The sequence below is a fragment of the Daktulosphaira vitifoliae genome, unplaced genomic scaffold (assembly GCF_025091365.1).
Source record: "Daktulosphaira vitifoliae isolate Bord-2020 unplaced genomic scaffold, ASM2509136v1 Scaffold_1, whole genome shotgun sequence".
Taxonomy (NCBI): Eukaryota; Metazoa; Arthropoda; class Insecta; order Hemiptera; family Phylloxeridae; genus Daktulosphaira; species Daktulosphaira vitifoliae.
The window spans coordinates 6,283,065-6,297,573 of record NW_026099572.1 but is presented as its reverse complement, the minus strand read 5'-3'; the positions used below and the strand labels follow the sequence as shown (position 1 = coordinate 6,297,573).

General features: G+C 30.3%; 1 protein-coding gene across 2 annotated transcripts in view; it reads right to left on the bottom strand.

The window, feature by feature from the left end:
- Positions 1–251: 251 nt before the first annotated feature.
- Positions 252–14,509, bottom strand: part of LOC126903248 (histone acetyltransferase KAT7) — a 38,943-nt gene continuing 24,685 nt past the window's right edge. For both annotated transcript variants that reach the window (XM_050681346.1, XM_050681336.1), the window contains 3 exons: positions 12,738–12,844; positions 6,463–6,599; positions 252–1,466 (listed from right to left, as the gene is read on the bottom strand). In XM_050681346.1, coding sequence (XP_050537303.1) covers positions 6,480–6,599; positions 12,738–12,844 — 227 coding nt within the window. In that variant the 3' untranslated portion in view covers positions 252–1,466; positions 6,463–6,479. The remainder of the gene's footprint in view (positions 1,467–6,462; positions 6,600–12,737; positions 12,845–14,509) is intronic.

The following is a 14,509-nucleotide window of genomic DNA, read 5'->3' as shown; positions in this document are numbered from 1 at the left end:
CCTGAGCAATTTGCCTGGTATCGATTAGGCTCGGGGAATTTTTATGACACAAATGCGATACAGCGGGATTTGCTTATATTCTTTGTCTCTGCTTCATCTTTTAGTTTTTTTTTTTACGACCGGCGTAAATTTCAAAACGTTTAATCTGCAAGAGTGTGTACCACCTCATCGAAATTTAATCAACAGAATTGAGTGGAAATGTAAAGAAATCAAGTAAACAGGATCACGGAGAATGCAATAAAAAATAAAAATATAATATACAAGTATAATAACCTTTAGTCAAAACGGAAATAAAAAGAGTAACTTTATTTAAAACGTATAAAGTTACCCCTCATACAGTACTACACGAATACAAAATTACAAGTAATTATAAACAGGGTAAACATTACATGGTAATAATAATAAAACGAACATAATGTACATTTTTAGAGTATTGTGTTGTACACGAGTTGGACATATCTGTACAGATAGATAATGCAAGGGTAAATTATTACAAAATAAACTTTATTTAAGGTTATAAAAAAAAACGCGTTCAATATTTATAAAAAAAAAAAAAAAAAAAACGATAGGATAATTAAAACCATAAAAAGTAACATTATTTAAATAATTTATAATTTTACAATCAGCTAAATATACAAAAATGATAGCACCCAATTAAGTCTATAACACAATAACTATACTACACACCGGTCCGGACCCCAACAGAGTTAACAAGAAAGTAGTTGTGCAAAATACAATAAAAACGAAAGTATCTCCAGCGATCGACACACCCCAAGTGTTTCTACTAATGTTAATCCGATTAAACATTTGGGAATTTAGGCGTGTCATCGACGGCGGCTATTTGTTTGGAAACTGTGCGTTAAGCGTAATTTGTTTGAACAAGGTAAGGCCCCACGGTGGACGGGGTACGCCGCACGTGAGACAACGACACGAGTATTTCCTTAGGGTATTGCCGACGGTGTTTGGCAAGGCGCAGAGGAGAATACGACTCCGGGATGGTGTCAACGCGGCAAAGATTGTCGGATCGGGAGGGAGGGCAAGAGTCGAAAACGGGGAGATGGGTGTACGCCTTGTGTGTTGAAAAGGTGGACGTGCGCGGGCTGCAAAACTCGACCTTCGCCGCCCACCGTAACAATGTTATTTTGGCCTTTGCTCTCGTGCTCGATCTCGGGGTAGATGACACGCAGAGGGTTCATCGAACAACGCGGTACCACGTGCGAAGGACGAGCACATAAACAAATGCCGACAACAATCAAATTAAAAAACTACACTAGTATAACAAGAAGTGAAATCGATTGCAGTGCCACCGCAGTCGCGTTACTCCAACCGGGTCGTCGTTGTACGTATTGCTAATTTAAATTAGTAATCACACAAACTGTCTCTCGTCGCAAGTTTCCCACCGAACGGTTTGTCTCTATCTCCTCGGCCGCCGGAGCTTTTGGGACAATTCTCTTATAGACGGCGTCCTGAAAAAAAAAAAAAAAAAAGTAGAATTAAATGATTAATTGTTGAATTCTATACACTTTCATTATATAATTTTAGTAATGAATCTTGATCAACGAAAATATCTACAGGAGAGAGATTTATATTTTTTATAAGAGTCCAATGACTTTATTGAGAAAACTGTATGAGGCGTTTAGACTGTTGATCGTGTTTGTTCACTCGAGTGATCATAAGCCTTCAAACGATGAAATTATCTATTCGAAATCATATTCAGTTCTTGTTGGAAACGGCGAATGATATTCAATCGGAGACAAAACTCTACTTGATGACATGATACAAATAATTTATAAATTCGTTCAAACGTTCTGAAAGAATAATCTCACGAGAAACGTTTTAATTTTTCCAACAAATTTTAATAGTTTTTTAATGTAAACATGGACGAACGAAAGGATGGAATAGTTGTTAGCATTACTTGGCCCTAAAATTGTGCACGAAAACCAGTCATTATCAAACTTCTGCATAGAAAATGATTGATAAACACATAATTGTACAAAGTGTGTCACCTGAATATCTTTTTCAGTTTAAACACGTTGTTTTTCCTTTGTCTAAAAAGTAATCATTGGTGTAAATTTCTTTTTAAACAATTTGCGCTTGGAACACAATGCGTCAAGCATAATGTTATAGAATTTATGTCTACGAGATCAGTGAGCGTAGACGAAAAGATTATTGACAGATAGCAAATTGTATTGAGAGTAAAAATTTGTCAAAGGTCAAAGAAGAATGCACTTGATTGTTATTGTTGTTTTTTCATACATGGCGTCGCTCTAACAACAATAAAGGTATATTTTTTCACCCCGACCGAGTTTTCTCTTCAGAGATCTAGGCATTCATCAGTAGAGTGTCGACGACAATCATGGTCAGGATTAGGCTTAACAATACCTAGTAATGCTTTGGTTAGACGTGCTTAGACAGTGTTTGACCGGGTAGGTTGATGAAGTACCTACGAGCTTAAAATGATCACAACATTTCGATTTGGCGAAGTCTACCGCCTTTAGAGATCTCCGTTGGATTATTTCAGAGTAGCCATTAAATCCCTTGGTGTAGGACAAACATAGTCATAACATGCAGTCTATAAATAATTACTAAACAATATTGACGTCAATGAAGTATTTTTTGGTTTGTACATGAGAAAAAACTTGGCCGGTATCCCTTTCGGAGTAGTTCAACGTTAAAATACATTGTGTGGGTCATGATAGTTTGACACAAATGTCAATTATTTCAATAAGATCAAACTTTTTTTTCTAATAACACGTTAAGCGCAATGTTTTTACTTTTTTTATTTTGGGACTACTCTTTATAGTAATAAAATAATGTTGGCTCAAATCACTACCTAGGCATGTTAGTAAAAAAACGTATTCCATTATTCTTTTAATTGCAGTTATTTCTAAATAAAAATTAGTCTGCATAGTCCAATACTAATATTTGTTTTAAAAGCAGGTAAATGAAAATTTGGTTAATTAATTCACAAATATGGTTAGAAATAAATTTAGAAGAGATGAAATCATCTTCAAAGTAAACTATTTGATATTTTATTAAATTTGATTAAAAAAAAAAAAAATTTTATACTTGGATTTTTAAAACTGAAAAAAGTTTGCGCGATTTGTTTCACAGGGAATATATAAGTTGAAAAAAAATTTTGTGGGTTCATAAATACATATATTTCTGGTGGTCTACATATTGTAATTTTGAGGACTGAATTCAGACTACGTCTACCCAACTTCTAACTTTGTTTCAAAAGTTCATAAAAAATTACAATCCAGAAACAAGCAATTTCATTATTAGCAGATAATCTTTGGTAATATGTATTTAGGTGCGTTTTGTTCAAACGCCATATACTAATGATTTCATTAAAATTATAATTTAAGGTATGTAATAAGTATAAATATTAGTCTGACAGTTTTTTTAAATATCTTCTCTACTTTCTCGAGTGAATTTTGCAACCTATGGTTACTACGCATACTCATTAGAGTACGTGTGCTAGACAAGTAGACATCGATCGGCATGTAACATGATAAAAAATAACAATTTTTTTTTTTTATGAATTTCTCGCGAATAAGTATAGAGATGGACATTTACCGCAATAATATTTTTATCAGTACAAGTTAGCACTACTTATGAGTAAAATAAGAATAATTATAATAGTCTGATAAAATATTTGTCTAAAAATACTATTGGGGTTTTTTAAAGAAAAAAAAATTTTATTTAAAATTGTTGATTGGTATTATTAAATAATTTTTTTTGAAATTTATAAATTATCTCAAATGATCCCAACCCAACCGTAAAAATCGAATAAAATAAATATTCTGTATATTTGTATTCAGCTTAATAATTTAAGTACAACTAGTTATGAAATATCAGGGTAAATGTATACGCTCAAAAAAGCGCACGATCAAACATTTAAGGTTTATTACTTTTTAGTTTGTCAGTAAATAAAAACAAAAAATCAGCTCAGTAAATGAGTTGCTTGTTTTATTATTTTAATTAAACAAATAATATTCGAGGTAAACCATTTTTGTGTTGTCTGGGAATATAAAGGAAACGTTTAAATTAAGTTTCGTACATCAAAGGCTATTAAAATAATGTTGTAGGTTTTATTTTATAAATCTTTTAATAAAAATTATACAAAGCAATGGGGAGAAAAGTGTACGACGGTAAATACTACAACGTGAATCAGAGGAAAAACAAGACCATCAACAACAACGAATTCCCGGTAAGGGGCAGTAACTGGAAATGTAGGCAGGGAATAGACTAGAAGTTTTTTAGAAGGGGAGGCAAAGGGATTTAATAATGTCATAATTACAATAACAACGCGGATTTCGGGAGAAGGGCCGCGTGCCCGTGACGAGGTGGGCAATTCCTCGGCGGGACCAAGTTTCGGTGGCGGTTGAGGTCAAAAAACTCGCAGATTTGAAGGACACGCACCACCTCCGCGTGTCGGTCCGCGGCGGCGAGCTGAGCCGGAGGTGGCGGACAAAACACGGCTGTGTGTGCGCGCGGCCGACAACCGTTTTAGGCATACGAGCGGTTCAGGGACCGGCCGCGCTCTATTAATATACACGTGTACTCAATCGGATCGTCTCAGAGCGGCGGCTGGTTGCAAAAGCGAAATAATGTTGCGCTTTTTTTCGGGCGCGCGTGTCGATGCGCAATCGATCGGCCGGCCGGCTCTGTGCCGCGTAACGCTGTTCGGTCGATACGTTATCAGCGGTGCAACGCGTCAACGTCACGCCGCACGGTCACCGGCTCCACTCGCTGCACACCGGTTGCATCGCGCGGACACCGCAGGCGAATTTTTATCAAGCCGTCTGTCGACCCCGACAGCCCAACGTACGCAGCAGTGCCGCGTCCCATCCCCTTGCTACACATTCATTACAGCAACGAAAAGCAATAATAATTATTATTATTGCTTTTCTCGGCAAACATTTGCTGAATAATAATTAAACTTTATATTTCTCTGGAATAAACTATGTGCCCGAGAAAGTCACATTATTACGTTACTCTAACTGGAAAACGCGGTTCAATATTATGCGTATTGACAAAGGGACAAAAAGTAATGTAATCAAGAACAGACTTGGCTGTATTTTAATTTTACATCTGAATGACAATTCATTTATAAATAATTGGAATGACAGAGAAAACCAACTAACTATGTGGGCGGCATTCATCGCGACAGAATTTAAACTAAATCTTTTTCAAATAATTTTTCAAAACTCCTTTATCGTTTCATTTGAGTTATCATAACTTTTATGTGACTAATTGTTTATCTTTATAAATAATTCGTCGTTTTGGTCAATATTTTTTTAATGGCTTAAATATTAGTCGTTCCGTTTACAAACACAAGATTATGACAACAATATTTTTCATTTTTAATTCATACCTCATCTATTTATTATGAAATTTGTACGCAACAATTTATGTAACAACAATACAAGTTTAATAAGTTTGTGGATTTTTTTTGTCAATATGGACATTAAAACAAATATTTTAAATTGAATTTCGTCAAATTTATGACGGAAAAGGAGTTATAGCATTTTTTTTTAGAAAGCACAACTATCGAAATTATCAGAAAATATAAAAAAATATAAAAAATTTAATATCTATAAGGACTATATCCTGTATCTTGATAAGTAACTGACATAGGTAAATGAAAAAATTACTTTTAAATCAGATAACCATAAAGTTGATTATATCAATTGAGTGCAACTTTGAGACTTTTATATTTAAAAATTACGAAACGCTTTATAACTTAATAATATTATAAAAATTCTGAAAATATCTTAAAAATGGATATCAGGTGTTTTTAAACGAAACGATAATTAATGTCCTCAAAATTATTTGAAATATGTTTTAAATATTCCGATTGAATTTGCTGAAAGCAAATTTGTTAAAACACATTTTCATGTTACGTTATTTAAGTGTAAATTAAATATTTTTAAATGAAGCAATTTATTTCAGATATTACGTATTTTCAAAACAAATTACTTAAAAGTAATTTTAGATAACCATATTTAAAAATGATCATTACTTACAATGGAATGAATATATAACTTATTATTTCATGTAAAAAAGATGTATGTAATTATGTAAAATAATAACTTACTAATTTTTTAAACGAGAGAATCGGCACTGAAACCGTACGGGTGACTTAATTAAATAATTAAAATTAATTATTAATTTCAATACTAAATAATTATATGTTAGTTTTTCGTACTTGTATTATATACACGCACGAAATAACATATTATGTCATTTTAATTAAATTTTTAAGATTTTAATTTAGGATTTACGGCAAGTGTTGGTATAAACAAGAAACTGTGATTAAATTATTTATTTTCTGAATGAGTTTTATGTAAAACGTTAAGAAAATAACTTCACCTTACTTTTGGGACTTGGCTGAACCTGACACATTATTATACTTAATTTAAAATTAATCATCCTAATAGTTATTTCAGTACTTACCGGGGACAGAGTTTGTCTCACGTGGGTCCGGACGGTGCGGGAGCCGATCGCGGCCGCCACCTCAAAAACTTCCCATCGATTTCTTTATACTCCGAACCTCGTCTCTTTGACCTTTCCAAGTATTCGTCAATAACATCCTGAAAAATAAAATAATCGAAATCAACCTTATTTCTGATGATAACTCATTTTAAGCAATACTAAAAATAATTCGATAACATCAACAATACTGCAGGTTAAATTTGATTGAATTCATTAATTTTTACCCGTCTGAACAGTTTTATCGCAGAAGAAATTATATATTTAAAAAAATATATAATTTAGTTATTATCAGACATACCAGGAAACGTTTCGGTAGGGCAGTACAGCAGATCTGGTTGACAATTTAACACAATTACAAATTATAAGTGCGTTTTAATGAAGTAAGGAAATTGTCCAAATACTCTAAACAATAATGAGGCGATAGAAACGACCCCGAAATTGTTTTTCTCTAATCGCGGTTACAATCTCGGCAACACAGGAACTAATTATAACCATGTAATTTTACAGTGTAATTCTCTGCAAATGAATACCTTTGAATAAACAAAAACAAACGTCGTAGTCGTTTAGTCCCTTGGAACTATAAACGTACGGCAACGACAAATTGTTTTCGTTGCACGTACATAGCAGATGTTAGTTCACAATATAAAAGTTATTAATGGTCCTGTTTGAAAGGAGATGTCTTAAATGAAATTCAGTCATATAATTTAAACGATTAAATACATAAAATACGTTAGTCATGCATAAGAATTAACAAAATAAATAACCAAACCACACGAGACACACGTGGTAAATGATTAGATCAAAAACATGTATAGTTTCTTTAATAAAATGTTTTTTCTTAGTCCCAAAACTCTTTGATATGTAAAGATTAATAGGTTATGCAAAAAAAACGAGTACATTCAAACGTGTATTATACTTTATGTCAGAAAATTCATAGAGTATGTCCGTCCAATAAATTAGTAAGAAAAACAAAAAAGGCTATTTTATTTTTGCATTATTAATAAGCGATATTTTAAATCTCAGAAAATCCGAAAAAAGGGATGGGAGTAGGAAATTAATACAAATGACACAAAGTTAAATTTTTAAAAGTAAAATTAATAATAGTTTCGAATAATTATCTGACACGATGGAATTCAAAAACCAGCTTATTTTATCACAATAAGATGGTCAATATAAGGATGTCAAAAGAGATAATTGGCACGGACGGCATGTGTGTCGATAATTTTATTTTTTTTCGCTTTATTCAGGAAGCCTTTAAATTTGATTTCAATTGATTTTCCCTTTAAAGATATTTATTAAACGTACAACTTGTAAAATTCAGAGTTATTGTTTTACAAACCCGTGTAGGTTCTGTCAAAGGCCGCGCAGCTCCAATGCGAATAACTTTTATTAATTTCCTGAGCGTAACACAGTTGTTGTTTTGAGTTTACCGGAATTCAAAACACGCATATTTGTTCAATAAAGTACACAAAAAATATAATTTTAAGAATATTCTTCGTCGAATGACGTTGATTGGCGTACGGGGTTGGGTTTCAAAGTGTTTTTCAGCTCTTGGAAAATAATCAAATTCTATTGTCGTGTAAAAACGCGCGTTTTCCAGGTGCATGGGAAACTGAGACAAATATTCGGCAAAAACCATCCATTGAGCAGTGTAAATTTAAAAAATAATTTATCCTCAGACAACAATCATAATCATTGTCAGGCTACTCGAATAATAATAATTTTGACGTTTCTTATGGAATAATTTTTGACAATATAGTTTTTTCTTTTTGAAAAGCAACAGAAAAAATAATAAACTGCCGAAAACAAATCGTTTGCAAAAACCATTGACCTCGTGAGCTCAAGTCATGGGCCACGACCAAATCAAAGAATATAATTGGCAAACCTTCACGCCTTGAGCCATTAGACTACTACTATCTTTATACTAAATATATGATACTAAATCACCGTCGACACACATTAACTATTAATGATAATTACACGCATTTTGGTAATGAGAGAGTTCAAAAAGAGGCAACGAACAGTTTTATGTTTATACAACGATAAGATTCAAATTATTTAGTAATTATTGATTAACTGTTATCCGACTTAAATAAACGTCCACTTATTTATTTTCCATATTTCTAAATAAAAACTTAGTAAGTAAATAACACAAAGAGAAAAATCTATTTACAATTAAAGGATAAGGTGTTGGTCAGTACTAAAGAGCAAACATACAAAATGATAAAATCACATGTTGAGGTAATAAAAAAAAATTGGTACAGAATTTATTTTTGTTTATATTTATTCAAATTTTCCACTAATTAATATATCGTTTTGCCAATTATAAGTATTTAATTACTTTTATATTATGTTTGAAAATATAAATCATTCGAAAATACGGGAATTTACTAATATTTGGCAAAAAAGAAAATTGTTCAGAGCGATTAAAATTTAACATAAAACATCGAAAAAAATATAAATCATATGAAAATGATTCAGTGTATTTTAATTTTATACTTGTTAATATTCTGCGAATATATTTAATTAGTTTGGATACTTAAGAGAATAATAGTTTACAGTACATGATAAATTGGTGTTACTTATATTTATTCATATTAGCAGAGAACAATTTTTAATTAATTATTGAGATAAGTATTATCAATAAGTAATATTTAATTTAAAAATGATTCTACAATTAAAACCTATTGAAAATCCAATTTAGATGTTCAATATTAATTTAAATAAAAAAATTAATCAACAAATAATTTTTTATGGGTTTCTTGTTTATTATAAAACTTACGCGTATATTTATGCCACAAAAAGTTCAAAAGTTTTGGTTCAAACTAAAATTATTTTATTCATACAATTATGTTAAAGAGTGTAATGGGCACATTTGTTAATAGTATACTAAAGAAAATGTTAAAAGTTTCATAAACTTATATAAAGAGACTTTTGACTTTTAATTTTCATTATGTTTAAATAAATGTTAAAAGTAAATTTTTTCTTTATAGAACTGATTTATAACCTTTATTATTTCAATTCAATAACTTTTTGGTACTTTGAATGATAAATTAATGAAAATTTAATTTGTCAACATTTCCTTGGTTTTATCAACACTGGTAAAGTATTTGGTCTTTATTCGCTGTTTACTGACATTACGCGTACGTTAAATGTATAAGTCACATACCAATAGAGTATGTCACAGTGGTTAAAGACTCGTTCAAAATATTAAGTGATGTATAGCGTTTCACGGTCGTCACATTAATAGCATTAAAAACAATTAATCAATGCGGTAGTGTGTGGGCAATATTCCTTGCGGTCATTACTGTCGTGTAGTGAACGCGATACGAGTAAATAAAAAATAAGAACAAAGGTCGTGGTACAATATTGTGATGGAGTATCTTAGAAATACTCTGGTTAAGCTTTTGTCAGGCTATTTCGGATTAGACTAAATCTTTAGGAAATGTTGTAAACAAGACTTTCGTAGTTGATGTTTTTTTTTTTTTTTTTTTTTTTTCAATACAATGTTTTTAAAAATGTAGCTTGGTACGTTCAATAGAATTTCTCATACGATTATGAGAAGTACACGTTTGGAATTAATTAGACCACAAAAATCACATAATCTTCTGACCTGGTTGATGGGAAGAGATTATATATATTGAATTCGAGTGTTAAAAACGTCTAATCGTATAAAACTGTGAGATTTCACGTCAAACACAGTATAATAAGAAGCTCTTACAAGTAAAAAAATTGCTACAAAACTGGATTATATTTTCTACGAGAATCTATTAAACTTTATCCGCTATTAAATAAAAAATTCTGTAAAATCAATATTTTGACCGTCAAATGTTATAGCAGTAAAAAAAAAACTGTCAAGATTTTTATCAACATCTTATACTTCAAAAAATACTGCCACAAACTATAATAATGTTGCTCACATCGATATCTTTGAATTAATATTATGAAATATTGTCATGACTAAAAAATTGTATTACTCCTTCAAAGTTAAAATGCATATTTTTGAATTTACACTTAGATATTAATATTATATAGAACGGTCTGCAAAATTTCATCATAGACTGTTCTGTAAATGCGAATTTTTGGAATTCTCGCGGGGAGGATGTGGGGGTTATAACCGCCTAAAATAAAAATAAATATATAATAAGGATGTATTTTAGAGGGGTTAGTAAAAAAATGTTATATGTTATAATAAGAAATAAGACGAAACCTTAAGAAGACCATTGATATTAATCAATTTTTAAAAGGCTATTGATCTAAATATTATATATTTAAATATAATATAATATAAATATTCATATATTTACTTAATTTAAATAATTTACAAACTCCACTCATTAAACATAAGTAATTTTGATTGTCCAGTGGAATTAATTATTTATAATCTTTGTTCATAGAATTATAAACGCTTGAGTATAAGAAAGTGATAATGGGGTAATGGCACCCACTAAGAATTTACTATTGTTTTAATACATTGTCACATAATATGTTAAAATTTGTATAATTATAGTATGATATGATTTAAAAATATATATTGTATAAAATAAAGTTTGATTTTTATAATTTTCTTTAGTTAACTGATCGTTTGACATGAAAATATTATTGGTATGGAATCAATACATCTATACTATTGATGTATCAAAAGACAAAAGGATAAAAACTATATTATTAACCAATCCGCGTATCATACTTTTATTTTTATAAATATGCATTTGCCAATTTTTTATTTTTACAGCTAAATTTTAAAATCATAGGCATCATCGCCCATACCCATGAATGGGAAAATTTACATATAACAATGCTCAAAATTAATTTTTTATAAAAAATAAATATCACCCAATTTCTTAACTCTCGCCACGAGTGTATCTCTGTAAAACATATTTTTACCGTATTTATTTTAATAGAAAAATAATTTTAGAACTCTTATGTATATTTTCATAGCGTTTTCTGAACTTTTAAACGCCCAGTTCATAGATTGTAATTATTATAGTTAGAAATGTGTCAAGATAGCGCAAAATCCAAACAGTATTCTTAACATAAAGTAAAATCGATTTAGAAAAAATAGATATTTTTTCATTATTCTTTCCTTTAGTTTTGTACAAGCATAGTATAAAATTTTTATAATACACGTCTTAAAACAGATTAAAACTTGTCACTCAATATGTTTTTATAATCTATGGAAAAAGTGTTTCTATAACTATTCGGAGAACCTAAAATTTTAATAGAAATGTAACCGAAAAAAAATTACATGAGATATATAAATTGTATTTAAAAAAAAATTAAAGCGACGGCAAATTTTCGGTGAACCGACTGGTAAGAGACTATAGTTTAAAATTATTCAGTTACTCAAAAACACCTCTAAATATTAAAGTATAATTTTGAGTATTTTATTATTCTATTCAATTAAACGAAAACGTAATGCATAACAAATAGTAGTCAAAGTTTCCTAATTTACCGTTGACAAACGTGCGAGTATAGTTTTAAAATTCTGCGAATTCAAGTTAAATACATTGCTTTGTACGATAATACAAACATTGATTCTAGAAATGTTTACAGCCTTTTTCTCAAAATTCATCATAATTTCAGACGATACGGGATGGTTAATTATTTTTCCTCGAAATCAATTAAATATAATTTCATACATTACATCAATAATTTGTAAACGCGCTCTACATGATCATGTGGAACTCGATAAATTATAAAATAAACAGCACTACCTTTCATTAATCAAAAAGTCAAATTACAACAGCCCAGTAAGACATCGATGTGCTATACATTATTTTAAATACCAAATTTAAATTGGAATAGTAATAGTATTATTTTCATAATACACATTTCGGGGTTTGGTTTTCAAATAAGCTTACCACAAATACAGTAGTTTAACTTCATTTATTATTTGTTAAATTTGTATATACAGTCTATTGAAACTATAAGGTATTAATAATTTCATGAGATAACTATTCTTGGTCGTAGGTTTTATTTTTACGAAAATTTGTTTTAAAAGGTCTAAAAATATTCGCCTTTAGATATTAGATCAATATCGTTGAATTATATTCAGAGCCCGTAACATTAAACACACATATGGTACACACTTATTTGGAAAGTTAATTCCAAGTTTTCATGTTTTTGCCGGTCGTCGGTAATTTTCAAAGAGATTCTTTGATATAATAAAGTTTAAAAAAATTCGATATGTTTTTTATAACTATGAGCTGCACATTGATTTTGAAAAAACTTACCTGTTTTTTGAGTATGATGTGTTTTCCCTTCCAATACTTCATCATACCTAAGGCTTGCAGGGTACTAACTATGTCGTAAGAATTAATGGCCAGCTCTTGGCTCATGTCTGCAACAAAAAAAGTAATATGTAAATCATCTTTAAATTTAAATAATGCTAGAATACAATTTTTTTGGGCGAACTCCCATCAATCATACAATACTGTACATACTACTTGCTAACGGTCTTGGCCGTTAGCATAAATAATTTATTTACCAGACGTCACACAACTGTAAGTATCTGAAATTACATAATCATTACACAGATGGGATTCAGAAACCACGACTTTATTTTAAGGAAATCGAACGCGTGTAGAAAAGACGTTCGTGTTGCTCAATCTAATTTGGGTCAAATCACATACAAGTAAAATAACTAAAAAGCAGCCTGTCGTATTTGGCATGTTCGATGGGGTACCGACCCGGCTGTTTTTTTATTTCGTGTGAAACACATTGGTATTCGGCGACTACCGAGCAGGTGGGCAAACGTATAGCGCCAAATAATGGAAAACCAATACGGTAGGTCCAACGTAGGGCGCTAATAAATGTAAAGCATAAAAACCGTCTAGACATTTTCACGAGGGTCTGCATTATATACGCGGCTGTCGTCTCCCATTAAACTCTACTTTGCCAAACGTAGACACAGCTACAGTTGGTATTTAATCAGGTAGATAGTGTACGAAGTTTAACGGCTTCAAAAGAAACATCAAACGAAATACCGCCGAAGCTTCTCCATTCGTCAATGCAACACGTGTTGCAAATGGTAAAGTTTAATGCATTTACTCTGAAATATACGGAAAGTTAAATTGATAAGAAATGTTTATAGTGTACAAAAAATCTGTTTAACATTATTACGTAAGAGTGTCCGTAGACAATGAAGTATCAATTACATTATATTATTTGTATTCTTTTATGTATTAAAATCAATAGATTTACAACGATAAAACTCGAGATAACTTTTCAACAGTAAAACTCATTGAGTTTTCAAAAGCCGGTGAAATTTACATTGTTCTTTGCACGAGTACCAGTTTATTATATTTCTTTGTTGAAACTTTTTATTTCATTTAATGTATTGTTTTCTTGTATTGAGTGATTTCAATTTTTTTTGTCACCGATATAAAAGTATATTTTTGACTGGCTCTGTTGGTATACAAGTTGGAAAAAATCTCACTGACAATTCACTTATGATCTACATGACATTTTATACTTTATTTTTTTTTTAATCAATTTTTATACTATAAGTCTATATTTACAATTTGTTTTATGTTATTTTTCGCAATTACAAAAAATAATTTTTTTTTAAGATTGAAGTAAGCTATTTTATAGATAAATTTTAAAGAAAAAATTTGATACCAAAATTATAAAAACTTTATCCGAAACATGTTGAGTTTTTAATTAAACAGGATCGTGTTAAATAAATTTAAACGTGAATAATAAAGAATAAATGCATTTATTATCAAATCTCCTAACAAGGGATATTCTATAATGATATGATGTCAATGATAGAACACGCAAGTTAGTTATTGTTATCACTTTTAACTTGGCCAAAATAATAGTTACTATAATTTTCATGGAAAAGAAGTTGCGTACTGTCGCCAGGAAATAACGTAAAAAGATAATGAATACTTCCGTCCATTTCATACGCGGACTAACGTTTGATACCATAGAAAAATCGTAAACAAAATTTATAATTTAACAAACTTCAAAATTCTATAGAAACGTAACTACTAAATTAAAA